General features: G+C 43.2%; 1 protein-coding gene and 1 pseudogene across 1 annotated transcript in view; both read left to right on the top strand.

The window, feature by feature from the left end:
• ZYG11B (zyg-11 family member B, cell cycle regulator) overlaps positions 1 to 8,410 on the top strand; it is a 57,452-nt gene extending 49,042 nt beyond the window's left edge. The window contains exons 13-14 of the mRNA XM_056122282.1: positions 876 to 973; positions 3,352 to 8,410. Coding sequence (XP_055978257.1) covers positions 876 to 973; positions 3,352 to 3,542 — 289 coding nt within the window. The 3' untranslated portion in view covers positions 3,543 to 8,410. The remainder of the gene's footprint in view (positions 1 to 875; positions 974 to 3,351) is intronic.
• Positions 6,860 to 6,958, top strand: LOC130031164 (uncharacterized; annotated as a pseudogene).
• Positions 8,411 to 23,659: the final 15,249 nt, after the last annotated feature.

Below are 23,659 nucleotides of genomic sequence, written 5' to 3'. Positions count from 1 at the left end.
CTGAGTTCCTATTTATGTCAGTGAAGTGACTTGATAGCAGAATTGTGAATTACTGGTGGTATTCCAGATTGCTGCACAAATACCAAAAAAATTATTTTATGAATGTTACTTAAGTTTAATAAATTTCATTTGTTTTTGAGCCAAAACCCTGACTGTACTCAAAGCTTACTCCTAGTTCTGAGCTCAGGGATCACTTCTTCTGGGGCTAAGGGGACAATATGTGGCACAGAGGATCAAACCGAGGGTGGGCACATGCTAGGCAAGCACCCTATCAGCTGTACTATCTCTCTGCCTGAAATATAATAAATTTTATTAATTAAGTAAATAAAATGTAGGGACCGGATTGATAGTACAGCAGGTAGAATGCTTGTCTTGCATGCAGCCAACCTGGGTTCCATCCCCAGTATCCTATATGGTCCTCCAACCCTGCAAGGAGTGATTCCTAAGTGCCGAGCCAGACAGAAGTAACCCCAGTGTCAGAGAGATAGTATAGTGAGGCATTTGCCTTGCATATAGCCAACCTGAGTTCAACCCCTAGCACTCCATATGAACCTCCAAGTCTCACAGGAGTGAACCTTGAGCACAGAGACAGGAGCAAGCCCTGAGTAGGAGGATGAAATTTCTAATATGGGGCTGGAGAGATCACTTCATGGGCTAAGTGTATGCTTTGCATGCAGGTGACACAGGTTCAATCCCTGGCACCATGTGGTCTGCAACAATCGAGTCACCCTGAGTGCTATCAAATGTAGCCTAAAAGCCCACCCCCACCAAAATAAAAGAGAAGAAGAAATTTCTAGAATGAAATGCTTAGGAATCATTGATCTAGAAAATCGTGCTAAATATATGCTGTAAATATTATTCTTTTTACCTTTTAGGTCTTTTAATCCGTTTTTCCCATTACTTGGATGTTTCACCACACCAGGAGTTCAGCTGTGGGCAGTTTGGGCCATGCAACATGTCTGCAGCAAGAATCGTATGTACCAAAAAGAGAACTATGTTGTTTTCCAAGTTTTCCAAGTTCTCTCTGTACATGAGAAAATTATTTCTCCATTGTTTATTGAAGTAGTTTTTATGAAACAGACTTTTAAAATTAAGAATTTTATGTTACAAACCAAATTATTCTTTCAGAATGAACTTAGCAGTAGTAGTATATAATAGTGTGAATGGAACTTAAATCTTTAACGTCATAATTTAAAAATTAGGAGTTCTATGGTGAGTCCAGTTGTGAGCAAAGACCTTGTGAATGAGTCTATCTGACACCTTCTAACATTAAGTCTTGGTGGGCTTGGGGGCCCAGAGCACCAGAGAGAGAGAGTTCCATGGGTTAGGTGCATACTTTGCATGCTTAGGCCTGGGTTTAGTCCTGGCAGCACATGGTCTCTGGAGCACCGCTGGAAGTAACCACCGTGCACTGAGCAAGGAGCAGCCTCTGAGCACCACTCAGTGTGACCCTAAAACCCGCCCCCCAAAAGGAATGAAAATAAAGCACCATAAGAATAACTTTTACATATGTGCCCTTATTTGTGATTGCTTTTAGGCGTTGGTTTTCTCCAAGTTTATTGGATAGAATGTTCACCATGAAGAATTTATACTGAAATGCATTATAATTTGAGAAATGTTAGAATATTTCTCCTGTTTATTTATTTGTTTGGTTTTGGGCTTTGGGCCGTACTGGCCATGCTCAGGAGTCACTTTTGGTGCTGCTTGGGGGACCATCTGGTGTTGTGGATCCAACCAGGCCTCTTGCATGCCAAGCATGCACTCAGCACATTGAGCTCTCTCTGGTCAGCAAGGAAGATTTTAGTAGTTGAAATACTCTTTATCCTAATTGCAGTTGTTAAATTAGTTTGTCCTAATTACGGTTTTACAGATACATATCTTGGGCAAAATTCATTAAACTGCAGATTTAATTGTGTGCCTCTGAGCTTATGTTTTATTATCTTATTATTATAAAGTATGCCTTAATAAATGGATAAAACTTATAAAACCTTTGTGGGCCCAAGACTATAGCTCAGTGTGCTAGAATGCCTGTGAAGGCAATCTCTTGCATGGTCTCCTGATAAGCTCCAGGAGCAACTAACACCTACTGAGGAATACTGGTGGGCCATGCAACATGTAAGCATTGCCACATTTGGCCCACAAATAACAATAAATAATGAAAGTCACCAAAAAAATTGTGTGGAGGTGCTCAGGACTCATTCTTGGTTCTGTACTCAGGAGTCATTATGGGAAGTGCACAAGAGACCTTTGTCCTGTCAGAAATCTAGCAAGGGTCAGTCCCATGTAAGGCAACCTAACCCTTAGAGTATCTCTCTGGCCTAAAAAAAGATAATACAGCAGGTAAGGCACCTTTTATACATGTGGCCAACCTGTTATACATGTGGCCAACCACGGATTTGATCCGTGGTACCCACTTTGGTCCCCTGAGCCCTCCAGGAGTAATTCCTGAGTACAGAGCCAGGAGTAAGCCCTGAGCACTGCTGAGTATGAGCCAAAAACCGAAACATAAAGGCAAATGAAAAAATGGTTTTTGTGTTGGGAATGGGGTGGGGGGTTGGGGTGTTTGAGTGATACTTGGTGGTACTCAGGGGCAGGACGTGGCTCTGTGCCCAGGGATCACTTCTGGCTAAGTTCTGGGTGGGGCTGTATGTGATGCCAGGATTCAAACTTTGTTCATGCCTGCAGCTGCATGCTAAGCAAGTACCTTAACCTTCGTGCTGTCTCTTAGGTGCCAAATAAAATATTTATTTTACTTTTTTAGTGAACAAAGTCGTTTTTAATTGAAAGAATATTGTTTTGGGGTTACACCCACCAGTGTTCAGGGATTGCTTCTGGCTCTGCACTCAGGAATTACTCCTGTTGGTGCTCACAGATCAAACCTGGGTCAACTGTGTGCAAGGCAAATACCCTTCCCACTGTACTATTTCTCTGACCCTACTGGAAGAAATTTAGAGAAAAGCGAGGTGTGTGTATGTGAGAGAGAGAGAGAGAGAGATGAGAGACAGTGACATGTCAAGAGAGAACACAGGCTTTCCCAGGGGGAAAAAGAAGAAGAGAGAAAGATATGTGCTCAAATGAGAACACAGGTTTAGAAGTAAAACCCCAAATTTAAATATCTTTAAAAACTTTTTTGGTTTTGGGCCAAACTTGGTGGTGCTCAGGGCTTACTCCCGGCTGTGTGCTCAGGAATCATTCCTGGCAATGTTCGGGGGACCAGAGGGGGGGCCACAAGGTGACTTGAATGTGTACAAGTCAGGCACCCTGCCCACCACACCATCTCTTCAGCTCTGAGAGAAATTTTAGTGTTTTGTCTTTATTTTTTTAAAAGCTCTTTTTCCGGCTTTCTTTTAGCCTCAAGATATTGCAGCATGCTGATCGAGGAAGGAGGATTACAGCATTTATACAGCATCAAAGAACACAAAGAGACTGATCCCCATGTCCAGCAGATTGCAGTGGCCATCCTGGATAGCTTGGAGAAACACATCGTGCGCCATGGAAGACCACCTCCCTCTAAAAAGCAGTCCCAAGCCAGACTAAATTGATAACACTAGGAAGCCGGATGATCAAATTGCAGGCATCCCTTTTGTGATAGGTTTCTTTGGACTATCTTGCCCTGCGTGAAGTTTGGAGTGTTACTTTAACAAGACTTAAAAGATCTGATTGGAATTGCTGATGTCCAGTAACGTCCATGCAAAACAGTCTCTAATTTGTCTCGTGATTTTTAACATAAAAGGCAAGATGGGTTTCTTCCTTCATCATTGCCTTTTAGGAAAAGTTTCAGATGTTTCAGTATTTGAGATTACCTGTGCTTGAAATTCTATCGTTTCATTGTAAACTCTTAGGCCAGACTTTTCTGATCTCAAAGTTCATTCCAGTCAGTTTGTAGCTCCAGATAAGCTGTTAGTTGACCTGATTTCTAGTATTGCTTCAGGTGTGAATTTCATACCCCTTCTGTATAGAATGCCTTTATTCCCAGTCTGAATCTTTTACAAGATGTTCTTCTTGGTCGGCAAGAATGAAAATCTGAGTTCTCTGCTTATGAAAGCTACTCTCTGGCTAGAACCTAAACGGTTCACAGAAAAAGACCTTGGAAAGAAGACATATTCATGGAGAACAGAATTGAGAACTGGGAGGTTACTTTCGTGTTATGATTTTTAAATGGGGACGTGCTAGTTAGCCACCTGGAGCCCACCTCTTTGAGACAGTGAGCAATGAATTGTTCATACTTGTTCAGCAAGGGATACTGCTTCCTACACAGATGCTGGTGACTCTCTAGAAGTACTCCAGGCATCACAGTGTAAAATAGTATAGCATTCTGTGTTATATTGTTGTGAAAATGTGAAGTTTTAAAAAATTGTATTGTTAAAATGAACCATTCTTTTCCCTCCATTTCAGAGTCATTTTTTCATCAATTGTAAAGGCACTATTCATGGTGTTACCAATTAGCAATAGTGAATTTTGCCACCGGAAGTTAATTTTTTTGGTCCTAAAATAAATGTACCGTAATATTTTCATATTGTACAAATATGTCAACATTTCACTGCCAAAAATGAAAGACCTGAATTAGACTATTGTTAAATGTAAATGACTGATTGCATAAAAGGAAATATTTTTGATGGGTTATTTTGTAGATAATTGCCTTTTATTTAGGATACCTGTTATACTATCACTGTCCTCCTGTTGTTCATCGATTTGCTCCAGCGGGCCCAGTAACATTGTGAGACTGGTTACTGTGTTTGGCATATCGAATACGTCACGGGTAGCTTGCCAGGCTTTGCCATGCGGGCGAGATACTCTCGGTAGCTTGCCGGGCTCTCCAAAAGGGGTGGAGTGTAAAGAATATTGACCATTCTATCAGTTTTGGCAGTTGGAGGCAGCAAGTCACCTAAAAACGAAATTTTCATTTTAAAATTTAGTTACAAGTTTTGGGGCTGGAGCAATAGCACAGCGGGTAGGGCGTTTGCCTTGCACGCGGCCGACCTGGGTTCGATTCCCAGCATCCCATATGGTCCCCTGAGCACCGCCAGGAGTAACTCCTGAGTGCAGAGCCAGGAGTAACCCCTGTGCATCACTAGGTGTGACCCAAAAAGCAAAAAAATAAAATTAAATAAAATAAAATTTAGTTACAAATTTAATCACTAATATCAGATGACTTTTTTTCATAAGCAGCCAACATGTTTCCAATAGAGATTTTAAATGGTATGTTTAAATAATTGAATAATTGAATGGTATGTTTAAATAATTGAATTGTCACAATTGAATTGTGAAAGAACCTGGTACATTAGTTTATTGATAACATTTTTGACATAAAATTTTCATGCCACTATTATGATAATCAGATTTGAATTATTTGGAGCCCTTTTCCAGGTATGAAAACATTAACTAAAAGGAAACATATTTAGAACCATTGAAGAACATATGATATTGTATGCCAATTCTGATTTAAATCTTTTAGGAAAAAAGTTTTTGTTTTTTGGGTCACACCCAACACATTGCTCACGAGCTGTTCTAGGCCCAGTGCTCAAGGTTGCTCTAGGTGATATTGGGCATCAAATGTGGCCTCCCACATGCAGAGCTTGTTCTCTAACCCCTTCCATGGCCCCAATTTTATAATTTTTTATAGGTGAAATATAAATTCTCACAGAGAAAGGTCATCTCAAAGGAAAGGAAAAATCCATTTGAATTTTCCCCATTTTTCTCTAATTTTTTTTTTCTCTTTGTTTTACACGTAGGCCATACCTGGCAGTAACGAGATCAAACCCAGGCTCCCCTGCATGCAGAGTATGTGCTTAGCCCATTGAGTTATCTTCCTGCCCCTTTTTTCTTGAATTTTAACATCTAGGACAAATGTAGAAAATAGAATATGATAGCTTGGAAGTTCCTAGTTGTGCTGACCATTTTCTTTTTGTTTTGTTTTGGGCCATACCCAGCAATGCTCAGGGGTTACTCCTAGCTCTGCCTTCAGGAATTACTCCTGGAGGTGCTCAGGGAATCATATGGGATGCTGGGGATGGGAAGTTGGTCAGCGACATGCAATACCCTACCCACTCTACAATCTTTTCACCCCTAATTTTCTCATCTCCAACTTACGTTGTAGAAGAGAAAACAATTTGAGAAATTTAGCTTCAAGCTTCTGTTTTATCTTGTTTGAGACAAAAGTTTATGTCGACTAATCCTAGGTTTTTGTCTTTACAGATTATTTTCAGAAATAACTCAAAATGCATAGATAATAATAAATTCCTTCATTACTCAGAGTTATGTTGATGGAGGATTTTAAAATATTTAAGTTAAATTTTAAAATATTTTAGATTAAAATTAAATCTACTACTTGGAACATTGATAATGGCCATATATTTCTCAGTCATAAAAGCAAATAATGGCTGGGATGCAGCTCAGCAGTTGAATGCTTTTCTTGCATGTGTGAGGCTCAGTATTCTAACCCTAGCACCACAAAAAGAAAAAGGAAAAAGAAAGATTTTATTATGAGGCTTAATTGGCCGATCTCTGTATAAAAATCAATTACAGGACACAGAAATTATAGTACAGTGGGTAAGGGCATTTGCCTTGCATGTGGCTGGGCCAGGTTTGATCTTTGGCATTCCATTTGGTTACCCAAGCCCATCAGAAGTGATCCCTGAGCACTACTGGGTGTGGCCTAAAAAAACAAAAGAGAATCAATCAGCAGGCCAGAGAGGTTGAACAGTGGCTTGAGGTGCTTGCTCTGAGATGCTTGCTCTGGGGTCGTTCCCATTGCCATATATAGTTCCCTTGATCCCGCCTGGAGTCACTCTGAACCCAGCTAGTTGTGACCCAAACTTCCTCACCCCTCAAAAAAAAAAAAAAAAGGAGAACCAATTAGGTGCTGTTTTGCAGCACATATACTAAAATTGGAACAAAACAAGATTAAGATGGTCTCTGCAAGGATGACACACAGATTCGTGATGCATTCCATATTAAAAAATAATAATTAGGCCTCTCTTTTGTGTTTGTATTCTAGAATATAACACTACTTGGTGCCTTTACAGGTATCCTCTTCAGTGGCTTTAGAGGTGCTGTTTGAAGTGTAATTTAGGTTAAACCACTTACTACTCAAGTTATTGGTGTGTGCAGACATTGTAAAATATTATTTTATTTGTTCGGAGGCAATGGCAAGATTTACATTTATTGAAGGAAAAGGAATAGAGATTTTAGATTGTGATAATTTTCATAATTTAGTGAAATAAGAACAGTTTGAAATTAAAGCAAAATAATTAAACCTCCTTATTCTTTCCATGAAATAAATTTTGATGTGGTTTTTATACCCTGTAAGCAATTACTTTTGGGTGGGGGGGTTGTGCTGGAGTGATGGTACGGCATTTAGGGCTCTTTCCTTGCATGCAGCCAACGCAGGTTTGATCCCCGGTGTCCCATATGGTCCCCCAAGCATGCCAGGAATAATTCCTGAGTGCAGAGCCAGGAGTAACCCCTGAGCCTTGCTGGGTGTGATCCCAAAAACAAAAACAAAGCAATTACTTTAAAAAAAAAAACAAACTTAAGTTGTAAGAAATGATTAATTTGCCCTCTAGCCTAGGACCATCTTAGTGGAAGATATAAAACCCTATGTGGGGCTGGAGCAATAGCACAGCGGGTGGGGCGTTTGCCTTGCACGCGGCCAACCCAGGTTCGATTCCCAGCATCCCATATGGTCCCCTGAGCACCGCCAGGGGTAATTCCTGAGCACAGAGCCAGGAGTAACCTCTGTGCATTGCCGGGTGTGGCCCAAAAAGCAAAAAAAAAAAAAAATCCCTATATGACTCAGTTCCAAAATTTGATCTTAAATATTGCGGCTCCTTACCCCTGGACAGAAATGCCATTCAGTGACACTAGTCAGTTTGAGTGAATTACCATAGGTGCACATAAGTCACCCCAAGGCTGCTATGGAAATCTAATTTTATGATTTTTTTAAAATCTAAACTTCCGAAGTATAGAAGATTGTTTGTTTGTTTTGGCTTTTGGGCCACATAGGCCATGCTCAGGATCTGTTCTTGGCTCTTTGCCCAGGATCACTCTTGCAGTGCTCAGGGAAACATGCAGTATTGGAGATCAGCCCCTGAGCGTGCTGCATGCAAAGTATGTGGCCCAGACCACTGAACTGTTTTTGGCCCACAAAGATCCATATTTAGAAACATCAGCCCTCAATATCCAGCCTAAAAATTGCTCTGACTAATGGGACTTTTATTTTTTAAGTGACCTAAAGAGTTTTATGAAGGAAATATGAGAGAGGAGAGAAAGAGTTCCATAAATAAAAGGAAGAAAAATCACACACCTCAAGCTGCCTGCGAGCAACTCCAGAATGGAGTGCCACTAATGGAACTTTCCATGTTGACCTTTTTCTTAACCATCGTACCAATTTCATTATATTTTTATTTTATTTCGGGCCTCGGAGAGCCCGGCAAGCTACCGAGAGTATTCGATATGCCAGACACAGTAACAACAAAGTCTCCAATGGAGACGTTACTGGGCCCGCTCGAGCAAATCGATGATCAACAGGAGGGCCTTTACTTACTTTACTTACTATTTCGGGCCATACCTTTTGATCCTTGCAGGCTACTCCTGGCTCAGTGCTTGGAAGACCATGAGGTGCCAGGGGTCAAACCAGGTCTTTGGCATGCAGAAGTATGCTCTCAGGACCCACTGAGCTTTCTGTGAATACTGGAGAACATTTTATGGAAATACATTTGTATGATCAAGTAGGGCACATTAAAGGTTTTGTTCCCTCTGGAGAAGCCCATGTTCTCTCTTGAACATGTAGCTCTCTATCTCTTCTCTCTCTCTCTCTCTCTCTCTCTCTCTCTCTCTCTCTCTCTCTCTCTCCTCACATTTCTTTAAATAAATTTTTTAAAAACTATTTTGGCTTAGTGTTCTGTAGAACAATATGCTGCCGTGCCCAGGGCTGAATAGCAAGGAAAACAAATTCATTGTTTTATTTGTTTAAACCTACTTCTTTCTTACCCTCTCATGGTATGTTTACATTAGTTGGTTATTGTGCAAGTGTGTGTGTGTGTGTGTGTGTGTGTGTGTGTGTGTGTGTGTTGGAAATCCAATCCAGGGCTTCATGCAACTCGAAGCATGGGCTCTGCCACTGACTACATCCCCAGCCTTGTGCAACTTTTCTTTGGGGTAAACAGTATTATTAAACTGAAAGTGTAATTTAAAAGCAGTATCATAAAACTGTGATTTGATGTGAACAAATTTTTTATATATATGTTATTTGGGGGCTTTCTATGGCTAGAACTTCAGAGTAAGTTCTGTAACTATATTTGATCAATGATAGACCACTTAATGATCATAGTCCCTCTTTCTCTAGCCTAAGTGTGTAGTAGACTATATCATCTAGGTTCATGTAAGTACACTCTTTAATGTTCACACAACAAAACTGCCTCATGATGCATTTCTCAGAACTTATCCCCATTATTAAGCAACACTTGACTAGTGTTCTGAGACAGCTTACAGAGAGGTTTCCCTCTCAGCTACATTGTGGCAGGTTCAGATGATTGTGTGGATATTGGAATTTTAATTTTAATTTTACCACTTGCTTTGTATTGACACACTTCAAATTTTTAGTGTTAACTCAAGAACTTTTAGGAATACTGCAAATCCAGCCTTCATCCAGTGATGAGAATAGTTATAGGAATATTTGCTGAATGTGTTTTATGAATAATTACTTTATCTCTTTTAGTATTCATAGTCTTTGCATGACATGGTACACTCCTAATTGTACATTCTTTGATTTCTAAATCTTAAGATGCTCTGTTAACGGATTGGTAGTCAAAAATTTTTCTTTCCTCATTTTGGGAGGTAAATTATGGGAAGGTTAATACTGTTTCTCAGTTCTCTGAATGTAGCAAAGCTCTTTTGAACAGCACAACCTAACTTTATAGCTAGACAGAATGACGATTAAAATATATAGAAAATACAAATTTATCATTTTTTGGTGGGAAATTATAAATCTAGTTGATTATTGTATGTACTTAATTTTGGACTTCGAGAAAAAAATGTTCAAATTGGGTTCTTTTATTTTAATTGACTTAGAAGCTAGTGAAAGCTGAGACAGAATTTCATCAAAGTAGGAAAATCCTGAGATCATTTCTCCCTTTCACAAGCAGATATTAGGTCACTGGGGAGTAGCTTAGCAGTAGAGCACTTGCCTTACATGTGTGAGTCTTTGGCACTGCAAAAAAAAAACAACACAACAAATGTTATGTCAAGCGTTATAATCTCAGATAATCCTCAAGAATAAAAATTTTAAATCCCTGATTTTTGTAGAAGTTCCAATGATTTATAAGTGTGAGAAAAACTATCTTTTGCTTGATTTCGGATGGAATGGTTTAACTCCATTCAAATGATTTGAAAAACTTATTAGAAAGTTAATGTGCATAAGTTTTTCAAAGGCTCTCAGTTATCTGGACTGAAGGCATTGTTTTCATTGTGGTCAGCTGAATGGGAGTATTCTGTATATGAATCATGTTATATTTTTAAAAATCAAAACATCGCTTAGGTTTTGTGTGTACAGATTTTTGTTTTGGATTTTTTTTGCCTAAATAAATGTTATAAATTTTATTTAATGTGTGTTTTGTCTACTTTGATTCTAGATATTAGCTTTGAGACTTTACATTTAGGGACAGGAGTGAGAGTACAGTAAGTAGGGCGCTTGCCTTGCGCACAGCACACAGTTCAACCCCTAGCATTTCATATAGTCCTCTGAGCCCATCAGAAATGATTCCTGAGCACAGAGCCAGGAGTAAGTCCTGAGCACTGCTGGTGTAACCCCAAAACAAAGCAAAAGCATTTACATTTAATGAATGATACAGAGTCCTTAGTCCTTTCTAACACTTCTAATTTATTCTTGAAATAAGACCAATAGTATTACTGCAAAATTTTTCTAGTACTAGAACCCCATTCATTTATTTCCTTCAATATCTTAACTGGAGACTGTTTTAACTGTTGGGATTTAACACCGTAATAGGCCAATTCGTAGAATTTACTATAGAAGCACAAAGACACAACCCAGACTGGATGACATTAGACAGCGAAAGATGATTTCCCAGAGACCATAACTCGCTTGACATCCACTCAGAAAACTATTGAGGAAAGTAAGTGATATCATTCCTAGAGTGCATTTATTAAAAATAAGTATAATGTAAAAACCCTATCTGTAAAGAATCTTTTGGTTGGTTTTGAGCCATACCAAGCAGTGCTGGAGGCGACCCTGCCTCAGTGCTAGGAGGTCACTCCTGTTGATGCCTGGGGTCTACGTGGTGCAGGGACTCATACCCAGGGCTTCTCCATGCAAAACATGGGCTGCAGTCTTTAGCACTCTCCCTGGCCCTGGGAAAAATTCTCAGTGATGCTCATGTCAGAAACTTCATTTTAGGGGCTGGAACCATGGCACAATGAGCACAATGTTTCAGTGTTTTCCTTGCACAGGGCTACCCCGGTTCTATCTCCATGGTCCCCAGGAGTAATTCCGGAGCCCTTTGGGGTGTGACCCCAAAACAAAAAGCACCTCATCTTTTTCTTGTATTATAATTTTTTTTATTTGGGTCACCATGAGATAACAGTTACAAAGCTGTTTACACTCAGGTTTCAGTCATACAATGTTCTAACACCTGTTCCCAGTGACCCCAGTTTCCCTAACCCCATCCCTACTGCCCAGCCTGCCTCTATGGAAGGCACTTTCTCTCTCTCTCTCTCTCTCTCTCTCTCTCTCTCTCTCTCTCTCTCTCTCTCTCCCCCCCTCCTTTTGGGAATTACGGTTTGCAATAGTGATACTGAGAGGTTGATACTGAGAGGTTATCGTGTTTGTTCTGTTACCTACTTTCAACACACCGTTCTTACCCAGATAGATTATTTCCAACTATCATCACCATAGTGGTTCCTTCTCTATCCCAGTTGCCTTCTCCCCCAGCTCCTGAGGGCCGGCTTCCAACCGTGGACCAGTCAGTCCTCCTGGTCCTACTGTCCTTGGGTGTTAGTCTCATGTGGTTTTTTTGATGTCCCACTAATGAGTGCAATCATTCTATGACTGTTCCTCTCCTTCTGACTCGTTTCAGCATGGATAACACACCTCATTTTTTCTTTTTTAATTGTGGCCACATCCAGCAGTACACAGGTGGCACCAGGGCCACATCGGGTGGGAAGCGCTATGCACCACTGAAGTGATCTACCACTAGAGGGCCAAAGAGTACAGGGGTTACGGGCTTGTCTTTCATGTAGCCAAGCTGGTTTGATCCCCAGCACCTCGTATGGTCCCCCAAGCACCACTAGGAATAATCCCTGAGCACTACTAGTTGTGGCCCCAAGATAAAAGCAATACACTTTTATATTACTGACACTTTGAAGTCAGTAATATAACTCAGAGTGGGATTCGTCTATGTGTGAGGCCCTGGGATTCTGGCACCACAAAAAGTAATTTAAAAATTGAAAAAAAAATGGGGGCTGGAGTGAAAGTATAGTGGGTGGAACATTTGCCTCATACATGGCTGACCCGGGTTTGATCCCTGGCACCCCATCTGGTTCCTTCAGGAGTGATCCCTGAATGCAGAGCCAGTAATAAGCTCTGAGCAACTCTGGATGTGGCCCCAGAACAACAACAACAATTGTTTTCCATAAAAATGAAAAGCTATACTTAAAAAATAAAAGTTTTCATATGGTCTTCTCCCTCCCACCTCCTTCTTACAGCTGTTTTACAAATTGACACTATCACATAATTTATAATTTTGGTTTTGTTTTGGGGGAGACATTCCTGGCAGTGGGGAGCATGTTGTACAGGGCTGAAGCCCAGGGCCCTGCCTATGCCTGAATGTGCTCCAGCTCTGCAGCTCAGGTCCCAGCCTCTCTTGCTAAATTCTTCCGTCTGATCACCCTTCCATTTCCTTTCCACATTATTGATATGTCTCATGAGAGTCCAGGGCCAGGGACATAACTCAAAGGACTAGTGCCTATGCTTCGCATGCAGGGGCCCATGTTTGATCCCCAGGACCACATGGTCCCCTGAGAACCTTTGGGAATGTCTCTGCAACGTGTTGTGAGAAGCCAAGTATGGTCCCCAAACTATAATTAAACAAAAACCTAATTGTATAATTTCTCAAATTGAAAAGGGACTAATTTTTGCAGAAACCAAGAGCATTCACATTCATCTATTTTGTTCCTTAAACTGTATGATTTTAAGGGGACTTAGAGACAGCATAGACTACATAGCAAGTAAGGCTGACCTGGGTCTGATTCCTGGCACTACGTATGGTCCCCAGCCCCTTCTAGGAGTCACCCTGCATGCAGAGTCAGACACTGCTGGGTGTAGCCCTCAAAGCCTCCACCCCGCCCCATTTTTTTGTTTCATTTTTGGGCCACACCCAGTGGTATTCAGGGCATACTCCTAGCTCTGTGCTCAGGGATCACTCCTGGTAACCATATGGGATGCTGGGGATTGAACCTCCATCAGCTGCATCCAAGGCAAATGCCCTATCCACTGTGATATTGCTCTAGCTTTCCTCCAATTTCTTTTTTTTTAAAGCTTCGAGTGAAGTCTTAAAATTCACTCTGAATATAGATCCCAGCCTTTCCTTACTGAGTTCTTGACTTTCATAAGTCTACATTTGGGACAAGTTTTTGGAAATGGCACAGTGATTCAACTAAAAGATAAATTTTTTTTAGAAAAGATGATTACTTTGCTCACAGAGAATACAGTGGGTAAGAACTTACCTTGCATGTGGCCAACATAGGTTCAATCCCCCACACTACATACGGTCTCCCGAGTACAGCTGGGAATGATTCATGAGCCAGGAGTAAGCCCTGAGCATAGCTGGTGTGGCCCCCAAACGAAAATTCAAGAGTGACTCAGCTTAGCAAATGGATCAGAGGGCAAGTATGAATGTTTTCCATGCGAGAGATCCACTTTCCTTGGCACTATGTGGTGCCAAGCAGCACCAGGAGCAACGCTGATGGAACCCAGAGTAGCCTCTAAGTGCTGCCAGGAGGATGTGGGAATGCCAGGGGCTTGGACCAGGACAGCAAGATGAAAGAGGTAAGTCTCTAGGTGTAGGGCTGGAGAGATGGTACAGCTCGCTGTGTGCAGCAACGGCGGCGAGGGCTGACCCGGGGAGCTGTAATAGCAGGCAGTGAGTCTCTAGGGCTGCCCCAACCGGCCATCTGTGGTGGGAACCTGGGGCACCCCCTCAACTCCAGGACCTGCACTCCATGGGGGTTGAAAGGCTGTAAGAACTAACATTAGGGACCCTATATTAGCCATAGTCCCACAGTGTCATGATTTAATGCTAAGCAGGCCTATTGGACAGGATATCCGGGTTTATCTTTAACCCAGCTGACACAATTACTGGCATAAGTTCTGGGAAAGCAGAAGAATAAATAAAGGTACAGGACCATAAAAGGAAAATGCAGGCTACAGCCTAAAAAGGGGAAAGGAAGTCGAATTAGGTAAACCGAGTTAACAGGTGAGGGCAGCAAAGTAAGAGGTAAGCAAGCCAATCAAGAAAAAACACGAGGGGCTAGAGTGATAGCACAGTGGGTAGGGCGTTTGCCTTGCATGCTGCCGACCCGGCTCGACCCGGGTTCGATTCCCAGCATCCCATATGGTCCCCTGAGCACCGCCAGGGGTAATTCCTGAGTGCAGAGCCAGGAGTAACCCCTGTGCATTGCCAGGTGTGACCTAAAAAGAAAAAAAAACCCACCCACGAACCTAGGGTCCTGGGAGAAAGCCAATCCATGGGGTGAAGATCCGAACCCGTGTAAGGGGATAAAAGAGGATACTCACGAGCAGACGAGATGGCCCTCTGTGCAGAGGACCCTGGTCGACCAGTACGTGTGCTTGGCGCGAATAAAGAACTTCTTCGCTTCCATTTTGGACTATGTCTCATTCCTCAGATCATGGACCCTAACAATGGTGCCAGGTTGGGCGGGAGAGCACCATTCATTCACACAAAACTTCTGCTGCCGTGGAGGCCCACTGCACACAGCACTGAGAACTGCCCTAGATCCACCAGAGTCAGCGACTCTGTGGTGCAGCAACCATCTTCACGAGTCCCTCTCGGGCCAGGGCTCCGTGGCGGAAGCCAGATTAGTATCACTCAAAGGCACTCTTTTTTTTTTGCTTTTTGAGTCACAATCAGTGATGTTCAGGAGTTACTCCTGGCTCTGCACTCAGGTATTACTCCTGGCGGTGCTTGGGGGATGATATGGGATGCCTGGGATCGAATCCAGGTCGGCTGTGTGTAAGGCAAACGTCCTACCCTCTGTGCTATCGCTCCACCCCTAAGGCACTCTTTTGTAGAGAAAAAAATATATATATATATACATATATTTTTTTAAATGTAGGAGTCCTGCTATTTATTCAGCCACTGATTAGCTGATTGAATTGGGCATGAACTCCACCTTACTTTTTTTTTTTTTGCTTTTTGGGTCACACCCGGTGATGCTCAGGGGTTACTCCTGGCTCATGCACTCAGGAATTGCTCCTGGCGGTGCTCGGGGGACCATATGGGATGCTGGAAATCGAACCTGTGTCGGTCATGTTGGCTGCATTCAAGGCAAACGCCCTACCCGCTGTGCTATCGCTCCACCCCTAAGGCACTCTTTTGGAGAGGGAAAAAAAAATATATATATATACATAAATATATTTTTTTAAATGTAGGAGTCCTGCTATTTTTTCAGCCACTGATTAGCTGATTGAATTGGGCATGAACTCCACCTTACTTTTTTTCATTTTTTATAATTTTATTTATTGAATCACCATGAGAGCAGTTACAAAGCTTTCAGGTTTAAGTCTCAGTCATACAATGAAACACCTGTACCTTCACCAGTGCCCATTCTCTACCACCAAAAACCCCAGTATACCCCCATCCCACACCCTCCCACTACCTGTGTGGTAGATGATTTCCACATTACTCTCTCTCTACTTTGATTACATTCAATATTTTGACACCAGACTCACCATTATTATTTGGGATTTTACCCAATACTCAGATCTGCTGAAAAGGCAACAGTAGACAATTTGTTTTCTATTGCTGGTTATGAATAACATATGATGTTGTGTGGCTGCAGTAATGGCTGTGCGATTTTGAAATTCCAAAATTTTAACACTTAGATCTGGAGGGATTTCGCCAAAACCTCTGGGTTCCGAGATTTGTTCCTGAGTCTCTGGGATAATGGCCATTAAGCAGCTTGATCAGGAGCCAGAAAGGCCGTTGGTGGGCGGCGACTCGGGGTGTCATTGGGTCGGGGAGGAAAGGGCCAGCTCCAACCCCATCCCGTGAGGCCCTGCACGTCTCGTCACTGAGGGCCCAAACCTGACTGTCCAATGGTCTCTGCAGAATGGTGGCCACCTAGTTGCCTAGGGGGAGCAGGCGGAGGGACAGCACTCTTTCCCCCTGGGGTGGCCCAGCGACAGTAACCTACTGCGAGGTCTGGACGCATTTCTGCCAAAAGTCACTGGATTTTGAGATTTGTTTCTGACTCTCGGGGATCATGGCCATCAAGCAGCTTGATCAGGAGCCAGAGAGGCCGTTGGTGGGCACCATGGTCTTGTTGGGGTGGGGAGGAAAGAGCCGGCTCCACTCCCATCCCATGAGGCCCTGTGTGTTTTGTCACTGCGGGCCCAAACCTGATTGTCCAGGCCTCTAGAGGATGGTGGCCACTGGGTCACCAGGGGGAACAGGCCAAGTCACGAAACCCATTCCCACCTGGGGTGGCCCAGTGCCGGTAACCTGCTGCAGGGACCGGATGCATTTCTGCCAAAAACCTTTGGGTTCTGAGATTTGTTTCTGAGTCTCTGGGATCGTGGCCGTTAAGCAGTTCGAGTAGGAACCAGAGAGGCCACGCCTCCAATTATATAGCTGAGCCAGAGGTTGTTTGTGGGTGTGTCTCCCACATACCTAACTTTTGGCCGTTTACTTTCTTGCTAAACTTTGCCCCAAGTTTTTGTGGTCTGGCCAAAGGCACAGCAGCAATTTTGGGGCATCTAGAAGTCTGAAGGCGCCATCAGGCTGCTGATGCACTCACCTCACAGGTACAGAGTGACCTGCTGGCGGCACCATACCCCCAATATTCTTTTTTAAGTTTTATTTATTGAATCATCATGATAACAGTCACAAAGCTTTTCAGATTAAGTCTCTGTTGGTCATACAATGATCAAACACCCGTCCCTTCACCAGTGAACATTTTCCACCACCAAGACCCCAGTATATCCCCCTCCCCCCTCCCATCCCCCCTCCCCCCGCCTTGTTTGGTTTGAAAGAAAATATTTAAAGGGCACTTACATTCATTCATGCAGAAATTTTGTAACCTCATGCCCACTACCACCACCAGCCAGTTGTTCAGAGCACTGGGAGTTCTGCCGCTGCGCAACCACCGTCTTCTCATCCCAGCACATCTTGTTTTAATTGCTTCCTAAGAACACACTTCCAGAGAGTAGCAGGATGGTGGTGGTGGTAGTGGTGGGGTACATCTGTCTGCCTACTACAGTAGAGAACTGGGCGATGAGATTGGAAAGAAGAGATTAGAAACAGATTCCAAATCAGGGTTGTGGTTATTGGTAAACCACTTAACGTGTGAGGCCTGGGGTTAGAGTTCCATCTCCCACCCCCAGCAGTTCAAAACAAACAAAACCAACCAAAATTCCAAGATTTGTATTGTGAGAACCCAGAGACCTCAGGTGCAATACTCGCTCTGTGTTTTGGGGGTGTTCCTAGCAGTGCTTGGTGGGCATGCAGTGCCAGGGAGTGAACCCAGGCCTGCTACATGTGGGGCATGTGTCTAGCCCATTAACAATCTCTCCAGCATCCAAATTTTAACATTTTTGTCCTAAGGAAGGCACTGCTGTATATTGAAATTTGGGTGGGGTGGGGGAGACTGGGAGGAAAAACAAGTTAGGAGATGCTGTCAGAAATTGTCTTTTGGATATTTTGAGGCCTTTCATTTGATTTATTTGGGTTTTTTTAGGGGGGGCACACCTGTAATGATAAATAAGAAGCTGTATGTTGTTAGGACTGAGACCACCCCTCAGTATTCCAAGAGACAAAGAATCCAGTGGGAATGCAAACCACACATCGAGATTTTATTTTACCAGCTAGCTGGGGCTGAGACACACTGACTCAGGTCGGAGCTCGATGAAAAACAATTCCAAAGGTAAAAGGAACTTACAAAGAGTCCAAAGCCAACAAAAGCATACAAAAGCAAATTATCAAAAAGACAAACATTCCCAATTAAGAAGACATTCCCCGTTCCCATACATCAAGAAAGCATCTTATCAGCTAGACACAAAAGCATGAAAGTACATATCTCAAGTGGGTAGATGCGGGCAACATATGTGCTCAGGAACATGTGCTCGGCCACATGGGCACAAGCGGCACACGGGCTTGAGCAGCATATGTGCCCTTCCTTTGCTCAAAGTGGACTTTATAGGATTTCCTCCAACCTGCCCCCACGTGGGCTTCTACCTAGATAAAAGTCCGTTGCTAAGGCGGTTACCAGGGGGGTTGGGAATGGTGATGGTCTTCTTTGAAATTCCTTTCCTGGCCTTATGTTCCTGCAGGAGCTTCTCTGGGTATGTTGCTGTAAACTAGTTAACTCAGTTAAATCATTCGTCTCTCTTGGTCAGAGCTGCCCTCTACAACTTTTATGACCAGAGTGAGAAGAGGTAAGCCAGCTGCTTCTCACATTCCCCTTTTCCTATGATCTCACTGAGGAATCTTCTGCTTCTCATATTCCCTTTCTCTATGATCATACTGAGGAATCTTCTGCTTCTCACATACGTAATGAGAATTATGAAACTGTAATGAAAATTAAGAAAATGTTATGGGGGCTGAGAAACTGAAATTAGACAAGGGAGGGAGAAGCATTCCTTTTATGAACCCAAGCAATGGAGTTAAGGGCCCACCAGTCCACCGGATGGATTTCTGGGAGTGTACTGGGCCCAACAGATTTATGGGAGCACAAGGGAGACGCCCCTGAAGGCCGCACCAAGTGGGCAAGAAATACAGTTTTCCCTTTGAGCGCCTGAAGGCTGTACCATGTGAGAAAGATGCATTAATTGTTTTTTGCTAATTACCTCTGTATCTCCTGTTTCACTGATAAGAATGTACCTAGATTGTAGTCCACCTTTAGAGGACAAAAGAGAGACCCTCTCAGCAAACCAAGTGCCAAGACTCTTTCTCTTCTGACTTGGGGTCTTCAGCACTGAGTTTCTAAACTCACTATCTTATCCTGAGCTCTCTCTCTCTCTGTTCATTGTGGCTTGCACCAGCACAACACACCCAACAGCTCTCTGAAGATCATGCAGTACCAGGATACAACTTGCGTGCAAAGTATCCCTCCAGCCCTCTGAGCTATTTTCTTGTTCACTGTGGAGCCTTTAAAAAAAGTGAGGCCTGGGCTCATACTGATTAACGTGCTTGCCTTGCCTGCAGCCAACCCAGTTGGATGGCAGATACTGCCAGAGGTCATCTAGGAGCACAAAGCCAGGGATAACCTCTGAGTATTGCAAGGGCTCCAAAATAATTAGTCAAATAGGGATACAACTTCATATGTATATATTGGGAGGGAGGGGGCGATGCTTTGGTCACATCCAGGGGTGCCGCAGATCTGGAGTTGGAGAATCCATGCACAGAGCATGCGCACTAGTCATTTGTGCAATCTTCCTGGCTCCTATATTGCTTTTAAAGTTCCAAAATTATCTGAACTCACAAGTAACAGAGAATGGAGAGGTGTACAAATACTGAGTTCTAGGGTGCAAAAGGTTTAGAACTCTCAGCGATAAGAAATCAAGAGAAGAAGAAGAAACAGTCGATGAGGCAGGTGGAAAAGAAGCGTCCTGGAAACTAAGTGAAGCCAGCCCCGAAGAAATTCGGAACTGGGGGATTGGAGAGGTAGCAGAGCAGGCAAGGCCTTGCAGAATCCCCACCAGGAGTGATTCTTGAGCGCAGGGACAGGAGTAACCCCTGAGCATTGCGGCCTCACACCTCACCCCATCTCCCCCACAAAAAGAAATTCAGAGCTGAATTCAAAAACCTAAAGCTATTTTGTGCAGGAATTCTAGTTCTTATCTTTCTCTAAAAATCCTAAAATAAAAGCAGGTTGAACCCTACCTAACTCCCAAACCTTGCATTGAGGTTTGTGGATAAGATGAGAGCCTCAGGGAACCAGCCCCGGAGGGAACTTCCTGATGACTCTGATTTTCTGAAGACTCAGGCACCCAGCAATTCATACCCAACCTCTTCTCTGAAAAAAAGGTCTTTCCTTGTTCTCTTTTTTTCCTAAACCCGCTTTTTGTGACCTACAGATAGGTCTTAAAACCTCTTAAACATTTTCTCCTTAAGATCTCTCTCTGGAGGTTGGAGCAATAGCACAGCAGGGAGGGCATTTGCCTTGCACGCAGCCGACCTGAGTTTGATTCCCAGCATCCCATATGGTCCTCCGAGCACTGCCAGGAGTAATTCCTGAGTGCATGAGTCAGGAGTAACCCCTGGGCATCGCTGGCTGAGACCCCAAAAGGGGAAAAAAAAGACTGGGGTCAGCTGCAGGCAAAAACAAGTACTTTAACCCGTGAGCTCTCTCTCCAACCCAAGGTGTTACTTTTTTATTTTAATTTTTAATTAAAACCTTTAATTACATTTTGTTTTCTGTGCCACACCTGGCTGTGCTCAGGGCTAATTTCATCCCCTCATCACCACCAATTTTATTTTATTAAAGTACGGTGAGTTACCTAGTTATTCATAGTTGGGTCTTTGACATACAATGTTCGATCACAGATCCCTCCACCAATGTCAACTTCCCTTTCCATAGGCTAACTTCAGTCTCCGCATAGCAAATCACTCCTAGCAGAATAAAACAACCATAATGTGTGCTGAAGATTAAACCCCAGTCAGCTATATATATATATATATGTATATATATATATATATATATATATATATATATATGCGCCTTATCTGATGTACTATCTCTCCATCCCCACCCCCAAGTGCTTTTTTTTTTGGCTTTTTTGGGTCACACCTGGCGATGCACAGGGGTTACTCCTGACTTTGCACTCAGGAATTATCCCTGGCGGTGCTCAGGGGACCATACAGGATGCTGGGAATCAAATCCAGGTTGGCCGCGTGCAAGGCAAACACCCCAACCGCTGTGCTATTGCTCCAGCCCCCAAGTGCTTATTTTTAATTCTAGAAAAAGTACCGGTTTATAAGCTAATGGTATTAGTCTAAGAAAGAGGGAATAAATGATAATGTAGGAGAAACGGTTGTGACTGGATGATGTTTTCGAGTCAACAAGAGGGTGTTGCAGGGTGAGAGATTACTCAAGAACACACTAGCCAAACTGAAGAATCTTTATTAACCTGCAGAGGCTGCAGAGCCTGAGAGCAAGGGTTTCAGCGCACTGAATAGCTTCAAGCCTAACTCCAGGCAAAGTTTTTAACTCATTCTTTTTTTGGGGGGGGGTCACACCCAGCAATGCACCGAGGTTACTCCTGGCTCTGCACTCAGGAATCACCCCTGGGAGTGCTCAGGGGACCATATGGGATGCTGGGAATTGAACCCGGGTTGGCCAGCCCCTTAACTCATTCTTATAACATCCTGCTTGGCAGCATCAAGCAGCTTTCTTCTAAATAAGCAAGCAAGCAAGCAAGCAAGAAAGCATAATTTAGTGGAGAAGCAAGATGTGCCAGGTTAGGGGCTGGAGCAATAGCACAGCGGGTAGGGCGTTTGCCTTGCACGCAGCCAACATGACCGACACAGGTTCAATTCCCAGCACCCCATATGGTCCCCTGAGCACCGCCAGGGGCAATTCCTGAGTGCATGACCCAGGAGTAACCCCTGAGCATCGCCGGGTGTGACCCAAAAAGCAAAAAAAAAAAAAAAAGATGTTCCAGGTTAGCCTTGAATAGTTAAACAACTTTTCTACTTGGCAACTGAGAAGAACAATGTGTGATAGTTATTTGTCTAAACTCAGGTTATTCTCAGGGCATTTTATTTCTATGTCCTTGGAGTGTCCCATCCTGTTACTCAGGTATTCTTTCAAGCCACCAGCTTTCTCTGGTAACTTTGGGTCACCTCGTCACAAGGAGGGAATGAGATCAGGTGTTTGTGCAGATAGAGGGGCTATTCTTATATGAATGTTGAGCATTTCATATTAATTGGAGGGAATGTCAACGCAGATTCCAACCTTTTATGTGGATATATATGAGGTGAGAGATTGGGAAGTTGTTTTGGGAATGGGGAGGCACACATCTGCGGTGATGTAGGTCCTTGTGGAGGATGGAGCTAGGGTAGAGCAAGGAGCCATCTCGTCCAGAATGTTCTGCTGAATTGCCTCTCTTTCCTTCCTTCCCTTCCTTTGTAGTTTTTTTTTTTCACTTTTTGGGTCACATCTGGCAATGCACAGGGGTTACTCCTGGTTCATGCATTCAGGAATTACCCCTGGCGGTGCTCAGGGGACCATATGTGATGCTGGGAATCGAACCTGGGTTGCAGGCAAACGCCCTACCCGCTGTGCTATTACTCCAGCCCCCCTTTTTTTCCTTTGTAGTTTTTGGGACATACCTGGAGATGTTCGGGTTACTCCTGGCTAGAGGGGGACCATATAGGCTGCTAGGGATAGAACCCTGGTCAGCCGAGTGTAAGGCAATACCTGCTATGCTATTAACCCAGTCCCTTACCCTGGATTCTTTTGGAGGTAAAAGGACTTCCAGTAAGAGTATAATCTAAATTTGGAAACTTGAGGCTAAAAGGCAATATGCAATAGTTCTTTTAAGAATATAAAGCTTGGAAACTTGATTTTAGGAAAAATAAAAGACATTGGCTTACATTTTCCACCCAGGTGGGTAAAATTTAACTTGTCTGTTCAACTTCTCAGGTGTTTCTTTAAGGGCTAACTAGAGATGATAGCTAACCTAGACTTTTTGTCAAATATATACATATAAAAGAATCTGAGAGTAGCAGTTATAACATTTAAATCCACGCATTTTAACATTTGAATCCACTTAACAATGATTTGCTTTTGCCCATCATTGTGATGTTTTACACTACCTTTAGTTTAACTCTCTGAGATAAAGCATTCACTGATAAGGAAGTTGAGCTTTAAAGAAATTAAGAGTCTTGCCTCAGGTTCCCAGGACAGATGGTTCAGTTTGTGGCTTCTGTTAGCTGTTAGGTATTCAGGTCCAAGACTCCTATTCTTTAGAGCTTTATTTTTCTTCTTCCTCTTTTTTTTTTTTTTTTTTTACTTTTTGGGTCACACCCAGGGATGCTCAGGGGTTATTTCCTGGCTCTGCACTCAGAGCAATGGTTGGAGGACTAAATGGGATGTCCGGATCGAACCCTGGTCAGCCTCCTGCAAGGCAAATGCCCTACCTCCTGTGCTATCGCTCTGGCCCTCTTCTTTCTTTTTGGCCACAGCCCAGGGTAGTGCTCAGGGCTTACTCTAGGCTCTGCTCTTAGGGATCACTCCTGGAAGTGCTCAAGAAACCATATGGGGGGCTGGAGTGATAGCACAGCGGGTAGGGCGTTTTCCTTGCATGCGGCCAACCTGGTTTGGTTCCTCCGTCCCTCTCAGAGAGCCTGGCAAGCTACCGAGAGTATCCCACCCTCACTGCAGAGCCTGGCAAGCTCCCGGC

This window comes from Sorex fumeus, unplaced genomic scaffold (assembly GCF_029834395.1).
Source record: "Sorex fumeus unplaced genomic scaffold, SorFum_2.1 ptg000045l, whole genome shotgun sequence".
NCBI classification, from domain to species: domain Eukaryota; kingdom Metazoa; phylum Chordata; class Mammalia; order Eulipotyphla; family Soricidae; genus Sorex; species Sorex fumeus.
This window is presented reverse-complemented; position numbering and strand designations above follow the sequence as displayed.